This window comes from Osmerus eperlanus, chromosome 2, assembly GCF_963692335.1.
Source record: "Osmerus eperlanus chromosome 2, fOsmEpe2.1, whole genome shotgun sequence".
Classification (NCBI taxonomy): domain Eukaryota; kingdom Metazoa; phylum Chordata; class Actinopteri; order Osmeriformes; family Osmeridae; genus Osmerus; species Osmerus eperlanus.
The window spans coordinates 24,731,292-24,749,855 of record NC_085019.1 but is presented as its reverse complement, the minus strand read 5'-3'; the positions used below and the strand labels follow the sequence as shown (position 1 = coordinate 24,749,855).

The following is an 18,564-nucleotide window of genomic DNA, read 5'->3' as shown; positions in this document are numbered from 1 at the left end:
CTCTGCCCCTCTCCCTCCCCTCTCTCTCCCTCCCCCCTCTCTGCCTCCCCTCTCTCTGACCCCCCTCTCTCTCCCTCTCTCCCCCCCCTCGCTCTGCCCCCCCTCTATCTCCCCTCCCTCCCCTCTCTCTGACCCCCCTCGCTCTGCCCCCCCTCTCTCTCCCTCCCCTCCTCTCTCCCTCTCTCCCCCCCCTCGCTCTGCCCCCCCCTCTCTCCCTCCCCTCTCTCCCTCCCCTCTCTTTCCCTCCCCTCTCTTTCCCTCCTCTCTCTCCCTCCCTCTCTCTCCCTCCTCTCTCTCCCTCCCCCCTCTCTCCCTCCTCTCTCTCCCTCCCCTCTCTTTCCCTCCTCTCTCTCTCTCCCTCCTCTCTCTCCCTCCCCCCCTCTCTCCCTCCTCTCTCTCCCTCCCCCTCTCTCCCTCCTCTCTCTCCCTCCCCTCTCTCTCCCTCCTCTCTCTCCCTCCTCTCTCTCCCTCCCCTCTCTCTCCCTCCCCTCTCTCTCCCCTCTCTCTCTCCCTCCCCTCTCTCTCCGATGTGGGAACGTCCTTTCTTCCATGCCGACCTCCAGAATGAACTCATCCTAAACCTCTGAACAAAACAACCTTTCATGAAAGCCCTCATTCACAACGGCCTCCACAACAACCAATCTAGGAGCAGCGTGCGTAATCCCATCAGCCAATCACTGAGCTGGCTCACTGTGGGAACCTGGGAACTCAACAACACGGTCTGAATGGAGATGGAGATGTGCACATGTTGGATGTTGGTTGGATAAGCTGGAGGGAAGGAACCAGGGCTGAGGATGTTGGATGTTTCGGGGAGGAGGAGGAGGTTAGGGGGAGCTGCATTGTGAGGTTAGATGGAGCTGCACTGTGAGGTTAGATAGAGCTGCACTGTGAGGTTAGATAGAGCTGCACTGTGAGGTTAGATAGAGCTGCACTGTGAGGTTATATGAAGCTGCACTGTGAGGTTAGATAGAGCTGCACTGTGAGGTTAGATAGAGCTGCACTGTGAGGTTAGATAGAGCTGCACTGTGAGGTTATATGAAGCTGCACTGTGAGGTTAGATAGAGCTGCACTGGGAGGTTAGATAGAGCTGCACTGTGAGGTTAGATAGAGCTGCACTGTGAGGTTAGATAGAGCTGCACTGTGAGGTTAGATAGAGCTGCACTGTGAGGTTAGATAGAGCTGCACTGTGAGGTTATATGAAGCTGCACTGTGAGGTTAGATAGAGCTGCACTGTGAGGTTAGATAGAGCTGCACTGTGAGGTTAGATAGAGCTGCACTGTGAGGTTAGATAGAGCTGCACTGTGAGGTTAGATAGAGCTGCACTGTGAGGTTAGATGGAGCTGCACTGTGAGGTTAGATAGAGCTGCACTGTGAGGTTAGATGGAGCTGCACTGTGAGGTTAGATAGAGCTGCACTGTGAGGTTAGATAGAGCTGCACTGTGAGGTTAGATGGAGCTGCACTGTGAGGTTAGATAGAGCTGCATTGTGAGGTTAGATAGAGCTGCACTGTGAGGTTAGATGGAGCTGCACTGTGAGGTTAGATGGAGCTGCACTGTGAGGTTAGATGGAGCTGCACTGTGAGGTTAGATAGAGCTGCACTGTGAGGTTAGATGGAGCTGCACTGTGAGGTTAGATAGAGCTGCACTGTGAGGTTAGATAGAGCTGCACTGTGAGGTTAGATAGAGCTGCATTGTGAGGTTAGATGGAACTGCACTGTGAGGTTAGATAGAGCTGCACTGTGAGGTTAGATAGAGCTGCACTGTGAGGTTAGATAGAGCTGCATTGTGAGGTTAGATAGAGCTGCACTGTGAGGTTAGATAGAGCTGCACTGGGAGGTTAGATAGAGCTGCACTGTGAGGTTAGATGGAGTTGCATTGTGAGGTTAGATAGAGCTGCACTGGGAGGTTAGATAGAGCTGCACTGTGAGGTTATATGAAGCTGCACTGTGAGGTTAGATAGAGCTGCACTGTGAGGTTATATGAAGCTGCACTGTGAGGTTAGATAGAGCTGCACTGTGAGGATAGATAGAGCTGCACTGTGAGGTTAGATAGAGCTGCACTGTGAGGTTATATGAAGCTGCACTGTGAGGTTAGATGGAGCTGCACTGTGAGGTTAGATAGAGCTGCACTGTGAGGTTAGATGGAGCTGCACTGTGAGGTTAGATAGAGCTGCACTGTGAGGTTAGATAGAGCTGCACTGTGAGGTTAGATAGAGCTGCACTGTGAGGTTAGATAGAGCTGCATTGTGAGGTTAGATGGAGCTGCACTGTGAGGTTAGATAGAGCTGCACTGTGAGGTTAGATAGAGCTGCACTGTGAGGTTAGATAGAGCTGCGTTGTGAGGTTAGATAGAGCTGCACTGGGAGGTTAGATAGAGCTGCACTGGAGGTTAGATAGAGCTGCACTGTGAGGTTAGATAGAGCTGCACTGGGAGGTTAGATAGAGCTGCACTGTGAGGTTAGATAGAGCTGCACTGTGAGGTTAGATAGAGCTGCACTGGGAGGTTAGATAGAGCTGCACTGTGAGGTTAGATGGAGTTGCATTGTGAGGTTAGATAGAGCTGCACTGGGAGGTTAGATAGAGCTGCACTGTGAGGTTATATGAAGCTGCACTGTGAGGTTAGATAGAGCTGCACTGTGAGGTTATATGAAGCTGCACTGTGAGGTTATATAGAGCTGCACTGTGAGGTTAGATAGAGCTGCACTGTGAGGTTAGATAGAGCTGCACTGTGAGGTTAGATAGAGCTGCACTGTGAGGTTAGACAGAGCTGCACTGTGAGGTTAGATAGAGCTGCACTGTGAGGTTATATGAAGCTGCACTGTGAGGTTAGATAGAGCTGCACTGTGAGGTTAGATAGAGCTGCACTGTGAGGTTATATGAAGCTGCACTGTGAGGTTAGATAGAGCTGCACTGTGAGGTTAGATAGAGCTGCACTGTGAGGTTAGATAGAGCTGCACTGTGAGGTTATATGAAGCTGCACTGTGAGGTTAGATATTTTAGGCTAAAAGATTCAGTGCTTTTGAGAAAACATTCGTGGCTCAAGCCAAAGAAGCCCTGCCCACAATGCTGACGTTTACGTTCAGAGTTTCTGTTCAATCAGACAGGTTCTGCCCAGCCTCAACCCCAACCCGAAACCCAGCCTCTCTCACATCTTTATCTCAACCCCAGCCTCGGTTTCCCCATACAATATGAGACGGGACAATCAACTTTGGAAAAGATTTAAAACAAACAACTTGTGTTTGAACCACAGCAGCAGACGAACACATTCCACTGGCTCAGACAGCAGAGCTTCAAGAGTTTGTTTCTTCATAAAAACAGGAAGCTTTTCTGAGATCCCAGCTCAGTGACACAGTCTGACATGCTGTCTGGAGGACGGGGACCATGCTAGCTGGAGGACGGGGGCCATGCTAGCTGGAGGACGGGGGCCATGCTGTCTGGAGGACGGGGACCATGCTAGCTGGAGGACGGGGGCCATGCTAGCTGGAGGACGGGGGCCATGCTGTCTGGAGGACGGGGGCCATGCTAGCTGGAGGACGGGGACCATGATAGCTGGAGGACGGGGGCCATGCTGGCTGGAGGACGGGGGCCATGCTGGCTGGAGGACGGGGACCATGCTAGCTGGAGGACGGGGACCATGATAGCTGGAGGACGAGGACCATGCTAGCTGGAGGACGGGGGCCATGCTGGCTGGAGGACAGGGGCCATGCTGGCTGGAGGACGGGGGCCATGCTAGCTGGAGGACAGGGGCCATGCTGGCTGGAGGACGGGGGCCATGCTAGCTGGAGGACAGGGGCCATGCTGGCTGGAGGACAGGGGCCATGCTGGCTGGAGGACGGGGGCCATGCTAGCTGGAGGACAGGGGCCATGCTGGCTGGAGGACGGGGGCCATGCTGGCTGGAGGACGGGGGCCATGCTGTCTGGAGGACGGGGGCCATGCTAGCTGGAGGACGGGGGCCATGCTAGCTGGAGGACGGGGACCATGCTGGCTGGAGGACGGGGGCCATGCTGTCTGGAGGACGGGGGCCATGCTGTCTGGAGGACGGGGGCCATGCTAGCTGGAGGACGGGGGCCATGCTGGCTGGAGGACGGGGGCCATGCTAGCTGGAGGACGGGGACCATGCTAGCTGGAGGACGGGGGCCATGCTGTCTGGAGGACGGGGGCCATGCTGTCTGGAGGACGGGGGCCATGCTAGCTGGAGGACGGGGGCCATGCTAGCTGGAGGACGGGGGCCATGCTGGCTGGAGGACGGGGGCCATGCTAGCTGGAGGACGGGGGCCATGCTGGCTGGAGGACGGGGGCCATGCTGGCTGGAGGACGGGGGCCATGCTAGCTGGAGGACGGGGGCCATGCTGGCTGGAGGACGGGGGCCATGCTGTCTGGAGGACGGGGGCCATGCTAGCTGGAGGACGGGGGCCATGCTGGCTGGAGGACGGGGGCCATGCTGTCTGGAGGACGGGGGCCATGCTAGCTGGAGGACGGGGGCCATGCTAGCTGGAGGACGGGGACCATGGTAGTAGATTAACGTCCATTTCATGTGGGACCTACTGGGAGTGTGTGTGTGTCTGTCAGTGTGTGTGCGTGTGTCAGTGTGTGTGTGTGTGCGTGTCAGTGTGTGTGTGTGTCAGTGTGTGTGCGTGTGTCAGTGTGTGTGTGTGTGTGTGCGTGTGTCAGTGTGCGTGTGTGTCTGCAGAAGATAGAAGTGGAAATCCCATGACCTTGTCTCACCCTGTCTCCATGGAGAGGGTTAGGTTAGGGTTAGAAAGGTCAACAACTGCTCCAACTCAACAACTTCCAAAGAAAAACATTCTCTCTCTTCCTCTCCTCCTCCTGTCCTCTCTCTCCTCTCTTCTCTTCTCTCCTCTCCTCACCAGTCAGAGCCCTTATCAGGGTTAGCTACTCATGCAGGTCAGAAGGGTGCTTCATGGCTACACACACACACACACACACACACACACTGACATGTCTCCTCTGAGGGAGATGTAGGGTGGCTGACAGCACTCTCTGTGTGCTAATCAGAAGCGCTTCTCAGACTGGGGGAGGGGGGGTGAGGGGGCAGGTGGACCTGGGGAAGGGGAGGGGGGATGGGCTCTACCGGGGGGGGGGGGGGACAGAAAGGTCACAACCCCTGCACCAGCTGAGACCTAAACTCAGGACCCCGGCAGCTATCCTAACTACTGTGTGTGTGTGTGTAGCGCTCTGCTCCAGGTTGGAATGCTGCGTGTGTTCTGTGACATCATCAGTGTTCCAGGAGGACGTGCCCCTCCTTCCAGGCACAATGAGAACACTTCCTGTTTGACAACACTTCCTGTTTGGGAGAGGGGGGGGTGTGTGCAAGGAGAGGGGCGCGGGGGGGTTGGACCGGTTTTACATAATTTACAAATACTCACGCTACTGTGAGTCACATCTGTACCCAGTGGGGATCGAACCCTGACCTGTCTCTCACCATGCCAGAAAGCTCACCATTAGACCACAGCACCCCCTCAGAGAGCTCACCATTATACCACAGCACCCCCTCAGAGAGCTCACCATTATACCACAGCACCCCCTCAGAGAGCTCACCATTATACCACAGCACCCCCTCAGAGAGCTCACCATTATACCACAGCACCCCCTCAGAGAGCTCACCATTAGACCACAGCACCCCCTCAGAGAGCTCACCATTATACCACAGCACCCCCTCAGAGAGCTCACCATTAGACCACAGCACCCCCTCAGAGAGCTCACCATTATACCACAGCACCCCCTCAGAGAGCTCACCATTATACCACAGCACCCCCTCAGAGAGCTCACCATTAGACCACAGCACCCCCTCAGAGAGCTCACCATTATACCACAGCACCCCCTCAGAGAGCTCACCATTATACCACAGCACCCCCTCAGAGAGCTCACCATTATACCACAGCACCCCCTCAGAGAGCTCACCATTAGACCACAGCACCCCCTCAGAGAGCTCACCATTAGACCACAGCACCCCCTCAGAGAGCTCACCATTATACCACAGCACCCCCTCAGAGAGCGCACCATTAGACCAAAGGACCCCCCCAGATAAGGAGGGAGAGAGAGAGGGAGGAGGGAGAGAGAGGGAGACAGGGAGAGAGGGGGGAGAGGGGTGAGGGAGAGAGAGGGAGGAGGGAGAGAGGGGGGAGAGGGAGAGAGAGGGAGGAGAGAGAGAGAGAGGAGGGAGAGAGGGGTGAGGGAGAGGGGTGAGGGAGAGAGAGGGAGGAGAGAGAGGGGTGAGGGAGAGAGAGGGGTGAGGGAGAGGGAGAGAGGAGGGAGAGAGAGGGATGAGAGAGAGGGAGAGGGGGGAGAGAGAGAGAGGAGGGAGAGAGAGGGGTGAGAGAGAGGGAGAGAGGGGGGAGAGAGAGAGAAGGAGGAGGTAGAGAGAGAGAGGAGGGAGAGGGTTGAGAGAGAGGGAGAGAGGGGGGAGGGAGAGAACTTGTGTCTGTGTGTGTCAGTCTTTTAGGGTCTTAGCAACAATATGCCATAAGCATTTTTTTATTTAAAAAAGAGAGATGGGTGGTGAAGCAACTAAATATATTAAACCAAAATCAGCTATTAATGATTTGTAGAGCGACCAGCGCTCCCTTCCCGTCCCTTCCTGGAGACACCAAGCCTGCAATAGGAACAGTCACCCTGTCCCTTCCTGGAGACACCAAGCCTGCAATAGGAACAGTCACCCTGTCCCTTCCTGAAGACACCAAGCCTGCAATAGGAACAGTCACCCTGTCCCTTCCTGAAGACACCAAGCCTGCAATAGGAACAGTCACCCTGTCCCTTCCTGGAGACACCAAGCCTGCAATAGGAACAGTCACCCTGTCCCTTCCTGAAGACACCAAGCCTGCAATAGGAACAGTCACCCTGTCCCTTCCTGGAGACACCAAGCCTGCAATAGGAACAGTTCCAATCTCCCTGTCATCTCTTCTATCAACAACAAACAATAACAACCAGCGAGAACTCCAAGTTCGACAGCTAAGTACAAACTAGGGGAAAGAGAGAAAGGGTGTGAGATAAAGAGAACAAGCGAGAGGGAGAGAGACAGAGACAGAGAGAGAGAGAGAGAGAGAGAGAGAGAGAGAGAGAGAGAGAGAGAGAGAGAGAGAGAGAGAGAGGGGGGGGGGAGCTGCTGTTCGGCTCCAACCACTTTTACAGCAATCATTCCGACTCGAGCCACGGGGTCTACGGAGCACCGGACAAAGAAGTTTCTCTGGATTTAAACAAATTACTTTTAAAAGGTAGGCGTTTGCAATTCGTCGCTTGGGTTGCAAGTCTGCCTCCTAGCACTTTTTATTTTTACAGGCATTTGTTGTTTAAATTAGAGGTTTGAATCAATAAATGTAGTTTTTTTATTAGTAATCTTATCGAAATTTTCCGAATAGGCTACTAGAGGTCTTCTGTTATTCGCGAAATACTTGTTTTTTTCCGTTAATGTAGTCTACCGTCAATTTACCGTGACTGTTCATTTGCATCGGCTATGGTCCAACAGAATGTGAACGCTCTGCAGACAGATGTATAACTCACTTTCGGCCACAACAATTTTTAATCTAAATAAACTCATATTATTTTAGTTGGGGATTTGACTGTGCGATGATATCAGGAGATCCGTATAAAGAACAGGCAGGCCAACACAGTCTTGTATCCAGACGGACAGGCTATAAATCAATAAGCACTTTCATGAGAATCGGGCATAGTTATAATTTATAATCAGGTGGTAATTCCATTAAATAGCCTGAGTAGCCTATAAAGTTTCCAACTGATTTTAATCGGTCCGTGTAACCTATGTTCGTGCTTTACGTTTTGTGTTTATGTTAATTCTAAACAACAGTAGATTGTCCAACAACATTCTGAGACGGAAGCGTAGAGACGCGAGGAGACAGGCGTGGGAGAGATGGACAGTTTTACGGTGCACGGGCTGGCACTTCTAAAAGTAGGATTTTCTCAAGGTTATCCAATTGAGCTCCACAGAACAACGTTACATTTGAAGTGGAAAAAATGACATGAATCAAACGTTCTGAAACCGCGGAAACGAAATGAACAAGTAAACTGTAATTGGGTGCTGAAAAAGGCCAAGTCTAAGTTACTCAAATTAGTTTCATAAAGTTGATGCTGTAATGTGGCTGTTTCTGCTCCTGCCTTCCCCTGCTCTCCAGGCCTCCCTAGCGTCCTCACTGCGCAACTGCGCTGGCACGAGAGGGCAGAGATCCAGCAGGATACAATATCTGATGACGCATCACTCTGACATTGAATGCTTCCTGATTCCAGCAAACAGCGGATTACAAAGAGGAAACTGAACCACTTAAGGGGATTTCAGAGAGACTATCCGAGGGAATACTGCCTGCCCTGGCTCAGTTCTGTGCCCATGACTGAAACATGGACCATGTGAGTCAACTTGGATGCCCCATCTGAAGGATCTCAGTGGTTGAATAAAGATCTGTCAGACACACACACACATTCAGCAGTCATGTCTACCGATGCGTCCCACGCCGCCTATGCGGGGGCGGAGCCCTCCACGGTTCCCATGACGCCCGGGGCGGGGTACCTGCTGCGGATGTTCAGGGAGTACCAGAGCAACGCCGTCATCATGGAACACTATAACTTCACCGGCAAGCTGAAGGAGAACAAGTACCGTGACGGTCTGAAGCCCGAGGCCATCTTTTTCCTGCTGGTCTGCCTCCTCATCGTCCTGGAGAATGCAACGGTTCTCCTGGCCATCTGGAGGAACAAGAAGTTTCACCTGCCCATGTACTACCTGCTGGGGAACCTAACACTGTCCGACCTGCTGGCGGGATTCACCTACATGGTGAACATTGTGACGTCGGGCGCCAACACGCTCACGATGACCCCTGCCCTCTGGTTCCTGAGGGAGGGGGGCGTGTTCATCACGCTGGCGGCCTCTGTCATCAGCCTCCTGGCCATCGCCATCGAGCGCCACGTCACCATGGTGAGGATGAAGCCCTACCAGGGCGCCAAGCGCGGACGCATGTTCGCCCTGATCGGAGCCAGCTGGGTTCTGGCGGTCCTGCTCGGGGTTCTCCCGGTTCTGGGGTGGAACTGCATGGGCCGTCTGGACCGCTGCTCCACCGTGCTGCCGCTCTACGCCAAGAGCTACATCCTGTTCTGCATCACAGTGTTCACTGCCGTGCTGCTGGCCATAGTGGTGCTCTACGTGCGGATCTACCGCATCGTCAAGTCCAACACCCAGCATATGGGCTCCGCCCCCCAGAGGAAGGGCCTCGCCAGGAAGAGTCAGAAGTATCTGGCTCTGCTGAAGACCGTCACCATCGTGGTGGGGGTCTTCATCGCCTGCTGGGCGCCGCTCTTCATCCTCCTCCTCCTGGACTTCTGCTGCGCCCCGCGGCGCTGCCAGGTCCTCTTCAAGGCTGACTACTTCCTGGGCGTGGCCATGCTGAACTCCCTGCTGAACCCCATCATCTACACCCTGACCAGCCAGGACATGCGGCGGGCCATCCTGCGGCTGCTGTGCGGGAGCTGCCTGCGCAGGGGCGGCCGTGCCCACAAGCTGGGCGCTCTGTTCCTGGACGGCAGCACCAGCCACACCGAGGCTGCCACCCACCGGCTGGAGGGGCTGGAGACCACCGTGTCATCTGGGAACTTCACCCCCTCCACTGTCAAGGCCATCTACCCCCGCATGGCCCAGACGTGATCCTACCCCCAAATCAGGGGGGGGGTTGGGGGTTTGGAGGAGTTCTAAGGACAAGACTTATACCTGCAGATGACAACTTCCTGTGTGGAGAGGATGGGAGGAGTACAGGATGTGAATACACCTGGACGAGTAAAGCTCAGTGGTAGACTGCAGGTCGTCGTGGTCTACATCTTTGGATGAAAGCATCTGCTAATTGAATATTTTCATGTACTTATCTAGACTGGTTGAACATGTTGTCCTGTTTGAGGATGACTGTCTCCTGAGAGGACTGGCTGCCTGTAGATCTCACACATCAGGAGGCCCACTAGAGTTGTGTCTCGCTGGATCTCTACTAGTCAAGGCTGTGTTTCCAAGTCACTAAAGAATAATTAGCTAGGGGGTAGGTTTAGCTGAATGGTTAGAGCATTCGACTACAGATCAAGCAGGTTCAAATCTCTCTCAGTAGGTTGTTTTGGATAAAGGCATCTGCTAAATGAACAGTACTCATCACTTACCCCACATAATAATGCTTTTTGTAACACAACCCAACAGCACGGACAGTGAAGCATATGGAGTTGTTCTGACAGCCTCTGTTATTAGACTGCTGGTCTGATTGATGCCTGGTAGCGTCTTCAACATCTATCCCTCCACTGCAGAAAACACTTAACAGACATGATGATATGTAGTTAGAGCACACTGACTCCACACCCAGTGCTGCCCTGCCAAGCTTGCCATTCCTGCTGTCAGATCTGCCCTCAGAGGGTATGCTGGGAAATCTGCCCTCAGAGGGTATGCTGGGAGATCTCAGGGCCGGGTGTGGAGACGGGACCTGGTATGGTGAGGCGGTGGAGAGGAGCTATTTGGTCCATTCTGGTTTGTATGGCACAGTTTATACATATGTACAAACAAATCTGTTTCTGTAAGGCAGCCAAATTGGGGGTTGTCTGTAAATAGAACCAACTGTAGATTTCTTATCAGAAATGCATTTTGTATAATCTGAACTATTCTTAAATTATGAGATTGTCCCCTGTGTTATATATGTACGTTCAACAAATAAATGTATATTTAAATGATTATTATAATATTAAAATAGTTTGTTGACACTGTCACCAGCTTGTATAAAGAGTATTAACTGTGACCACGTTTATATATATGTATTGCCTTTCTTATTGTGGTTTCTTTTTTTAAGGATTTATTTAATAGGAACATTTATTTAATATTGACAGAGAGCAGGACGTGATGGCAGTTACAAGAAACCGCTTCACTAGTCAACACACACACACACACACACACCTTTAGACACAATCAGACATACACTCAAACAGAAAATCTTCTCCTTCTTGTGATGAGAAAAGCATGAGTTATTATGCTATCATGCAGGAGTTATCAGTTGTTCAGCGTGGTTAGTACACACACACACAGACATACCGACAAACAAAGCATTTCTCATAACTGAAACCAACGTCCTTGTTCTCCAAGCCAGTCACCACACACAGTCACTGATAGCATAGCAGCTGCGGGCAAACGAGCGTGTTAGGCAGCGGGCACACGAGCGTCAGGCAGCGGGCACACGAGCGTCAGGCAGCGGGGGACAGGAGCGTGTCAGGCAGCAGGGACAGGAGCGTGTCAGACAGCAGGGACAGGAGCGTGTCAGACAGCAGGGACAGGAGCGTGTCAGGCAGCGGAGACAGGAGCGTGTCAGACAGCGGGGGCAGGAGCGTGTCAGGCAGCGGGGGCGGGAGCGTGTCAGGCAGCGGGGACAGGAGCGGGTCAGACAGCGGGGACACAAGCGTGTCAGACAACGGGGACACAAGCGTGTCAGACAGCGGGGACAGGAGCGTGTCAGACAGCGGGGACACAAGCGTGTCAGACAGCAGGGACAGGAGCGTGTCAGACAGCGGGGACACAAGCGTGTCAGACAGCAGGGACACAAGCGTGTCAGACAGCGGGGACAGGAGCGTGTCAGACAGCGGGGACACAAGCGTGTCAGACAGCAGGGACAGGAGCGTGTCAGGCAGCGGGGACAGGAGTGTGTCAGGCAGCAGGGACAGGAGCGTGTCAGACAGTGGGGACACAAGCGTGTCAGACAGCAGGGACAGGAGCGTGTCAGACAGCAGGGACAGGAGCGTGTCAGACAGCAGGGACAGGAGCGTGTCAGGCAGCGGGGACACAAGCGTGTCAGGCAGCGGGGACACAAGCGTGTCAGACAGCAGGGACAGGAGCGTGTCAGGCAGCGGAGACAGGAGCGTGTCAGACAGCGGGGGCAGGAGCGTGTCAGGCAGCGGGGGCAGGAGCGTGTCAGGCAGCGGGGACAGGAGCGTGTCAGACAGCGGGGACACAAGCGTGTCAGACAGCGGGGACACAAGCGTGTCAGACAGCGGGGACAGGAGCGTGTCAGACAGCGGGGACACAAGCGTGTCAGACAGCAGGGACAGGAGCGTGTCAGGCAGCGGGGACAGGAGTGTGTCAGGCAGCAGGGACAGGAGCGTGTCAGGCAGTGGGGATAGGAGCGTGTCAGGCAGCGGGGACAGGAGTGTGTCAGGCAGCAGGGACACAAGCGTGTCAGACAGCAGGGACAGGAGCGTGTCAGGCAGCAGGGACAGGAGCGTGTCAGACAGCGGGGACACAAGCGTGTCAGGCAGCGGGGACAGGAGCGTGTCAGGCAGCGGGGACACGAGCGTGTCAGGCAGCAGGGACAGGAGCGTGTCAGGCAGCGGGGACAGGAGCGTGTCAGGCAGCAGGGACAGGAGCGTGTCAGGCAGCGGGGACACGAGCGCGTCAGGCAGCGGGGACACGAGCGCGTCAGGCAGCGGGGACACGAGCGCGTCAGGCAGCGGGGACACAAGCGTGTCAGACAGCGGGGACACAAGCGTGTCAGACAGCAGGGACAGGAGTGTGTCAGGCAGCGGAGACAGGAGTGTGTCAGGCAGCGGGGACACAAGCGTGTCAGGCAGCGGGGACAGGAGTGTGTCAGGCAGCGGAGACAGGAGTGTGTCAGGCAGCGGGGACACAAGCGTGTCAGGCAGCAGGGACAGGAGCGTGTCAGGCAGCGGAGACAGGAGCGTGTCAGACAGCGGGGGCAGGAGCGTGTCAGGCAGCGGGGGCGGGAGCGTGTCAGGCAGCGGGGACAGGAGCGGGTCAGACAGCGGGGACACAAGCGTGTCAGACAACGGGGACACAAGCGTGTCAGACAGCGGGGACAGGAGCGTGTCAGACAGCGGGGACACAAGCGTGTCAGACAGCAGGGACAGGAGCGTGTCAGACAGCGGGGACACAAGCGTGTCAGACAGCAGAGACACAAGCGTGTCAGACAGAGGGGACAGGAGCGTGTCAGACAGCGGGGACACAAGCGTGTCAGACAGCAGGGACAGGAGCGTGTCAGGCAGCGGGGACAGGAGTGTGTCAGGCAGCAGGGACAGGAGCGTGTCAGACAGTGGGGACACAAGCGTGTCAGACAGCAGGGACAGGAGCGTGTCAGACAGCAGGGACAGGAGCGTGTCAGACAGCAGGGACAGGAGCGTGTCAGGCAGCGGGGACACAAGCGTGTCAGGCAGCGGGGACACAAGCGTGTCAGACAGCAGGGACAGGAGCGTGTCAGGCAGCGGAGACAGGAGCGTGTCAGACAGCGGGGGCAGGAGCGTGTCAGGCAGCGGGGGCAGGAGCGTGTCAGGCAGCGGGGACAGGAGCGTGTCAGACAGCGGGGACACAAGCGTGTCAGACAGCGGGGACACAAGCGTGTCAGACAGCGGGGACAGGAGCGTGTCAGACAGCGGGGACACAAGCGTGTCAGACAGCAGGGACAGGAGCGTGTCAGGCAGCGGGGACAGGAGTGTGTCAGGCAGCAGGGACAGGAGCGTGTCAGGCAGTGGGGATAGGAGCGTGTCAGGCAGCGGGGACAGGAGTGTGTCAGGCAGCAGGGACACAAGCGTGTCAGACAGCAGGGACAGGAGCGTGTCAGGCAGCAGGGACACAAGCGTGTCAGGCAGCGGGGACACGAGCGTGTCAGGCAGCAGGGACAGGAGCGTGTCAGGCAGCAGGGACACAAGCGTGTCAGACAGCAGGGACAGGAGCGTGTCAGGCAGCGGGGACAGGAGTGTGTCAGGCAGCAGGGACACAAGCGTGTCAGACAGCAGGGACAGGAGCGTGTCAGGCAGCAGGGACACAAGCGTGTCAGGCAGCGGGGACACGAGCGTGTCAGGCAGCGGGGACAGGAGCGTGTCAGGCAGCGGGGACACGAGCGTGTCAGGCAGCAGGGACAGGAGCGTGTCAGGCAGCGGGGACACGAGCGCGTCAGGCAGCGGGGACACGAGCGCGTCAGGCAGCGGGGACACGAGCGCGTCAGGCAGCGGGGACACAAGCGTGTCAGACAGCGGGGACACAAGCGTGTCAGACAGCAGGGACAGGAGTGTGTCAGGCAGCGGAGACAGGAGTGTGTCAGGCAGCGGGGACACAAGCGTGTCAGGCAGCGGGGACAGGAGCGTGTCAGGCAGCAGGGACAGGAGCATGTCAGGCACGCCCACCTTGAGCAAGTCAAGGCAAGTTTATTTGTATAGCACATTTCAACAATATGATATGGCTGTTCAGGTTGAAGTCTGAATCCATAATTACACATAGATTTCTGGCTTGGTTAGTTTTTAACATCAGCGATTGAAGCTGAGCGCTGACTTTCAATCATTCGGTCTTGGGACCAAAAACCATTACTTCTGTATTATCTTTAATTGAAGAAAATTCAGGCACATCCAGTTGTTGATTTCTTCAATGCATTTACCTAGCCCTTGTATGGGATTATAGTCCCCAGGTGATAAAGTTATGTAGATTTGTGTGTCGTCTGCATAATTATGATAATGCACTTTGTTGTTTTTCATAATCTGGAAGCATGTAGATGTTGAACAGAAGAGGCCCCAGTATTGAACCTTGGAGAACACCATGTCATCCTCATCAGCTGGCAGAGAGAGCAATCAGGTCCATGAGCACAGTGCAGAGAACACCTTCTCAGAGAACCGTGTGGCCCACACCCACCCTCAGCCATGACACCACCTGTCACGCAAACCAACAGCACCCCCTGGGGGACTTCCAAATAACACAATAATAATGTATTCATTTAGTTTATTCATTTACCATCATCTTTTATCCAAGAAGACGGTACAAATAGTGCAGATAGAAAGCACTGCAGAAGATCAAGGATCAGAAGTACAAAGTTCTAAGGGTAGTTTGGTGGTCAGAGTCCAGGAACAGTTCTTACCTGGCCTGGTGCAAAGTAAGCAGCTATGATGCACACTTTCATCCAAAGTAGCATACAACGAGGAGAATTGAACCTGCAACCTCAACATTTTAGGACAAAAGCTCTACTGCTGAGCTAGCCCATGTAGCATGTTGTACTCATGGTGTAATGCCATATTAGCTGAATGCACATGTTGTGCCCTCACAAAAGCACAAAAAAGCCTGTGAAATATTTGTGATTTGTAAGTTATATAAATATATAATTACTTAAAACAACGGAGAAAGAGCTGTAACCAAAATAAGTGTTGTTTTGGAGCGGTCTCTGTGAGGTTCCAGGGCTGCAACAGGGATTAGTTAGAAAAGCAGTTTATTCAAGTTTAAACATGAACATAAATACAGATAAGATAGTTACTTCCATCTCTCCTCCAGCCAGGATAGTTCTACCAGTCTCCACTCTACCACTCCTCCTCTCTTCCTCCTCATCCTCTCTACTACTCCTCTCTTCTCCTCCTCCTCCTCTCCTCTTCTCTACCACTCAGTGTTGACGAAGTTCCAGAGGTCGTCGCTGACAGCACAGCCCGAACGCACCGATGTGTCCATGTGGATGGGCGAGGCCAGGTCTGCCCCGTAGTGCACTGTTCAGAAACACACACACAGTTCAGAAACACACACTGTTTAGACAAACACACACTGTTCAGAAACACACACGGTTTAGAAACACACTGTTCAGAAACCCACACAGTTCAGAAACACATACTGATCAGAAATACACACACAGTTCAGAAACACACACAGTTCAGAAACACACACACACTGATCAGAAACCCACACACACTGTTCAGACATGCACAGTTCAGACACACACACAGTTCAGAAACACACACAGTTCAGAAACACACATACAGTTCAGAAACACACACAGTGTTGACAGACAGCTGAGCGTAGGTACCTCCTCTGAGTATGTGAGGCTCCGTGTCGTATTCCCACTTGATCCTGGTCACCTTGTAGTACAGCTGGGCCATGTATCTGACACACACACACACACATTAACTACTGACCCCTGTATTAAATGACCCTCACCCTGTATCTGAGGAGAGCAAGGAAAGGATAATAACCACAGTACTGAGCCCTGTGATAACCACTGTGATAACCACTAAGCCATGTAATAACCACTGTGATAACCACCAAGCCCTGTGATCACCACTACGATAACCACTGTGATAACCACCGAGCCCTGTGATAACCACCAAACTCTGTGATAACCACTGTGATAACCACCAAGCCCTGTGATAACCACTGTGTCCGTGTTAAGGTTAAAGGTCGGGTAAAGGACGGACTCACATGGTGGAGGGGATGACCTCCGTGGTGTCTTCATCCACTTCCTGCTGCAGGACCTGGAGTTCCTGTTCAGAGTGCTGCAGGCTATCTAGCTCCCTCTGCAGGAACCTGGGGGAAGTGGTGAAGGAGGAACACTGCTGCCAGGGCCTACACTGCAGCACTGCTGCCAGGGCCTACACTGCAGCACTGCTGCCAGGGCCTACACTGCAGCACTGCTGCCAGGGCCTACACTGCAGCACTGCTGCCAGGGCCTACACTGCAGCACTGCTGCCAGGGCCTACACTGCAGCACTGCTGCCAGGGCCTACACTGCAGCACTGCAGCCAGGGCCTACACTGCAGCACTGCAGCCAGGGCCTACACTGCAGCCAGGAGAGGTGGTAAGTTTAGACACACATAGACATACTTAGACATACTGAGGAGTTAGTTTAACTCGGTTACACAAGCACTACTTAGGTCAATCCTAACCACGTGATAGCATGATTGACCAGCCTGCTGACCGACCACATGACAGGATACTGCAGCTCTGAGTCCATGTTGTGACTCTTGGCCGTGGCACGCTGAAGCTCCGCCTCCAGCCGCTCCAGCTCCGTATCTAATTGGCTCTTCTGCTCTTCCTGGTCCAGCAGCTTCTGGCTCGCCTTGTCCTCGCTCTGCATGATGTCTGGAGACACGACAGGTCACACACACACACGACAGGTCACACACACACACGACAGGTCACACACACAAACACGACAGGTCACACAAACACCAAAAGACCACCCTCCACACACGGTATAGTAGGAACGCACGTGAAATGCTTATTCTAAATGAAAAATACCCCCCGTCACCGACACTGCTGCAGCTAACCGCTAAACCGACAGCGGTGTAGCAGCGCCGGTCCCGCTCCTTACTCTTCAGAATCTGTGCGGCGGTGTTCTTGGTTTCCAAGTGTCGGTCGTAGAACGTCTTCAGGCGCTCCCCCGCCAGCCGCAGCTCCTTCTCCGCCCTGCTGCTCCTCACGAGCCCCACCAGCACCTCGCCGAAGTCCTCCAAGCTGTTCTGAGACATGGCCACACCACTGCTGCACAGGACAGCATCAACGGAAATAACGGATAAAGCTTTAAATAATGGATACGTTGGATGTATGTTTTAAGTATGGATGGATAGTTTTAAATTGTTTGGAGTTCTGAATAATGTCAGCAGGTCTGGACTGGGAGTGAAAAACGGACCGGGACTTTGGAAACGCAGACCGGCCCACGACCCTGTATTATTATTATAGAATTCTTTTTTTTGCATTATGTCCGACCCTTATGTCAGAGGCGTGTATACGGATGAGCGTTGCCCACCCAGATAAAGCATCTGCCCATTTAATCATAATTCTGAACAAATCCCGTCGTAGGTATTTTAGCGTTAATCGTTTTCTGTAGTTTTGTAATTGGCATGAAAACATGCACCGCTTTCACGTTGGAATTTTTTGAATTTGTGGGTGTGCTTGGTCATTCCAGATATGTTCATGGGTAAATAAGTAGTAATTAGGCCCTCTGAGTTGGAATGTTAGATAACAACACAGACAGTCCAACTATGCTGTTTGATAAGCCTCTGCAACATTCAAAAAGAACCCGTAACTCGACGAAATCGCTAAAAGCATCCCTGAAAACGCTAGATGTCAAACGTCACCTTTGGCTTCTTATACATTTTTACTGTTGCCTACCCAAAGATGAAATCCTAGTGATGCCAGAAGGTTAAACTTGTTCCTACTAGTACCGTAGGCTAACCGTGTTGTCTACCAATTAACTTAACTACTGGAGCAATATAATCGGTGCAACTACACAGAACTAGCCAGCTAACCTTATCGTTTAGCATAATCTGCTTGCTATGTAACCTGTAAATTTGACCGTTTAGCATAACCTGCTTGTTATGTACCCTGCAAACCCTCCATAAACGCAACTGCGTTACACTCCAAATATTTCACGATTTATATCAAGATTGTAAAATGTGATTTATAAACAAACCTTAGAGACGCTAGCTGTTCGTTCACCTCGCTTCCTAGTTTAAAGTGGTCCTACTAGCGCGCGCATTCTCAAGTGGTTCAGAGGATGTGCCTGACGGGAAAAAAGAATCACCCAAATTATTACGATTAAATATTATTCTACAGGTTTATAGATAAAATTATAATTCGATACCATTCAGGATGTGATTAGTCTAGTCATAACTTTGCATACATTATTGCGTGTTCTAAAAGACCATAATTGATTGCATTTTACTGTGTCCACCGTTAATGGTGTCCACACGAGGCGCCAAATCGACAAATTAAATCGTATTTGTAACTTCTATCAACCTTACAGTGGGCTCACAGATGACCGGAACTGCACCTAAACAAACCT

At 53.2% G+C, this 18,564-nt stretch overlaps 3 protein-coding genes across 6 annotated transcripts in view; 1 reads left to right on the top strand and 2 right to left on the bottom strand.

Annotated features, from left to right (window-relative positions):
* Positions 1 to 18,564, bottom strand: part of smarca4a (SWI/SNF related, matrix associated, actin dependent regulator of chromatin, subfamily a, member 4a) — a 176,768-nt gene that overhangs the window by 94,473 nt on the left and 63,731 nt on the right. The window lies entirely within an intron of this gene.
* s1pr5a (sphingosine-1-phosphate receptor 5a) lies at positions 6,487 to 10,748 on the top strand. Of its 2 annotated transcripts, XM_062455098.1 has the most exons (3): positions 7,155 to 7,231; positions 7,822 to 7,923; positions 8,147 to 10,748. In XM_062455098.1, the coding sequence occupies exon 3, from the start codon at positions 8,458 to 8,460 to the stop codon at positions 9,658 to 9,660; it is 1,203 nt and encodes a 400-aa protein (XP_062311082.1). In that variant the 5' UTR covers positions 7,155 to 7,231; positions 7,822 to 7,923; positions 8,147 to 8,457; the 3' UTR covers positions 9,661 to 10,748. The 2 variants fall into 2 exon arrangements, with proteins under 2 accessions (XP_062311080.1, XP_062311082.1); XM_062455096.1 differs by lacking the exon at positions 7,822 to 7,923 and having other exon boundaries at positions 6,487 to 7,231.
* Positions 15,210 to 18,283, bottom strand: spc24 (SPC24 component of NDC80 kinetochore complex). Of its 3 annotated transcripts, none has more exons than XM_062455076.1 (7): positions 18,193 to 18,283; positions 17,092 to 17,261; positions 16,715 to 16,859; positions 16,201 to 16,305; positions 15,809 to 15,885; positions 15,392 to 15,494; positions 15,210 to 15,334 (listed from the first exon to the last, which is right to left on the bottom strand). In XM_062455076.1, the coding sequence occupies exons 2-7, from the start codon at positions 17,246 to 17,248 to the stop codon at positions 15,268 to 15,270; spliced, it is 654 nt and encodes a 217-aa protein (XP_062311060.1). In that variant the 5' UTR covers positions 17,249 to 17,261; positions 18,193 to 18,283; the 3' UTR covers positions 15,210 to 15,267. The 3 variants fall into 3 exon arrangements, with proteins under 3 accessions (XP_062311060.1, XP_062311068.1, XP_062311076.1); XM_062455084.1 differs by having other exon boundaries at positions 17,092 to 17,258; positions 18,193 to 18,275; XM_062455092.1 differs by lacking the exon at positions 15,210 to 15,334 and having other exon boundaries at positions 15,341 to 15,494.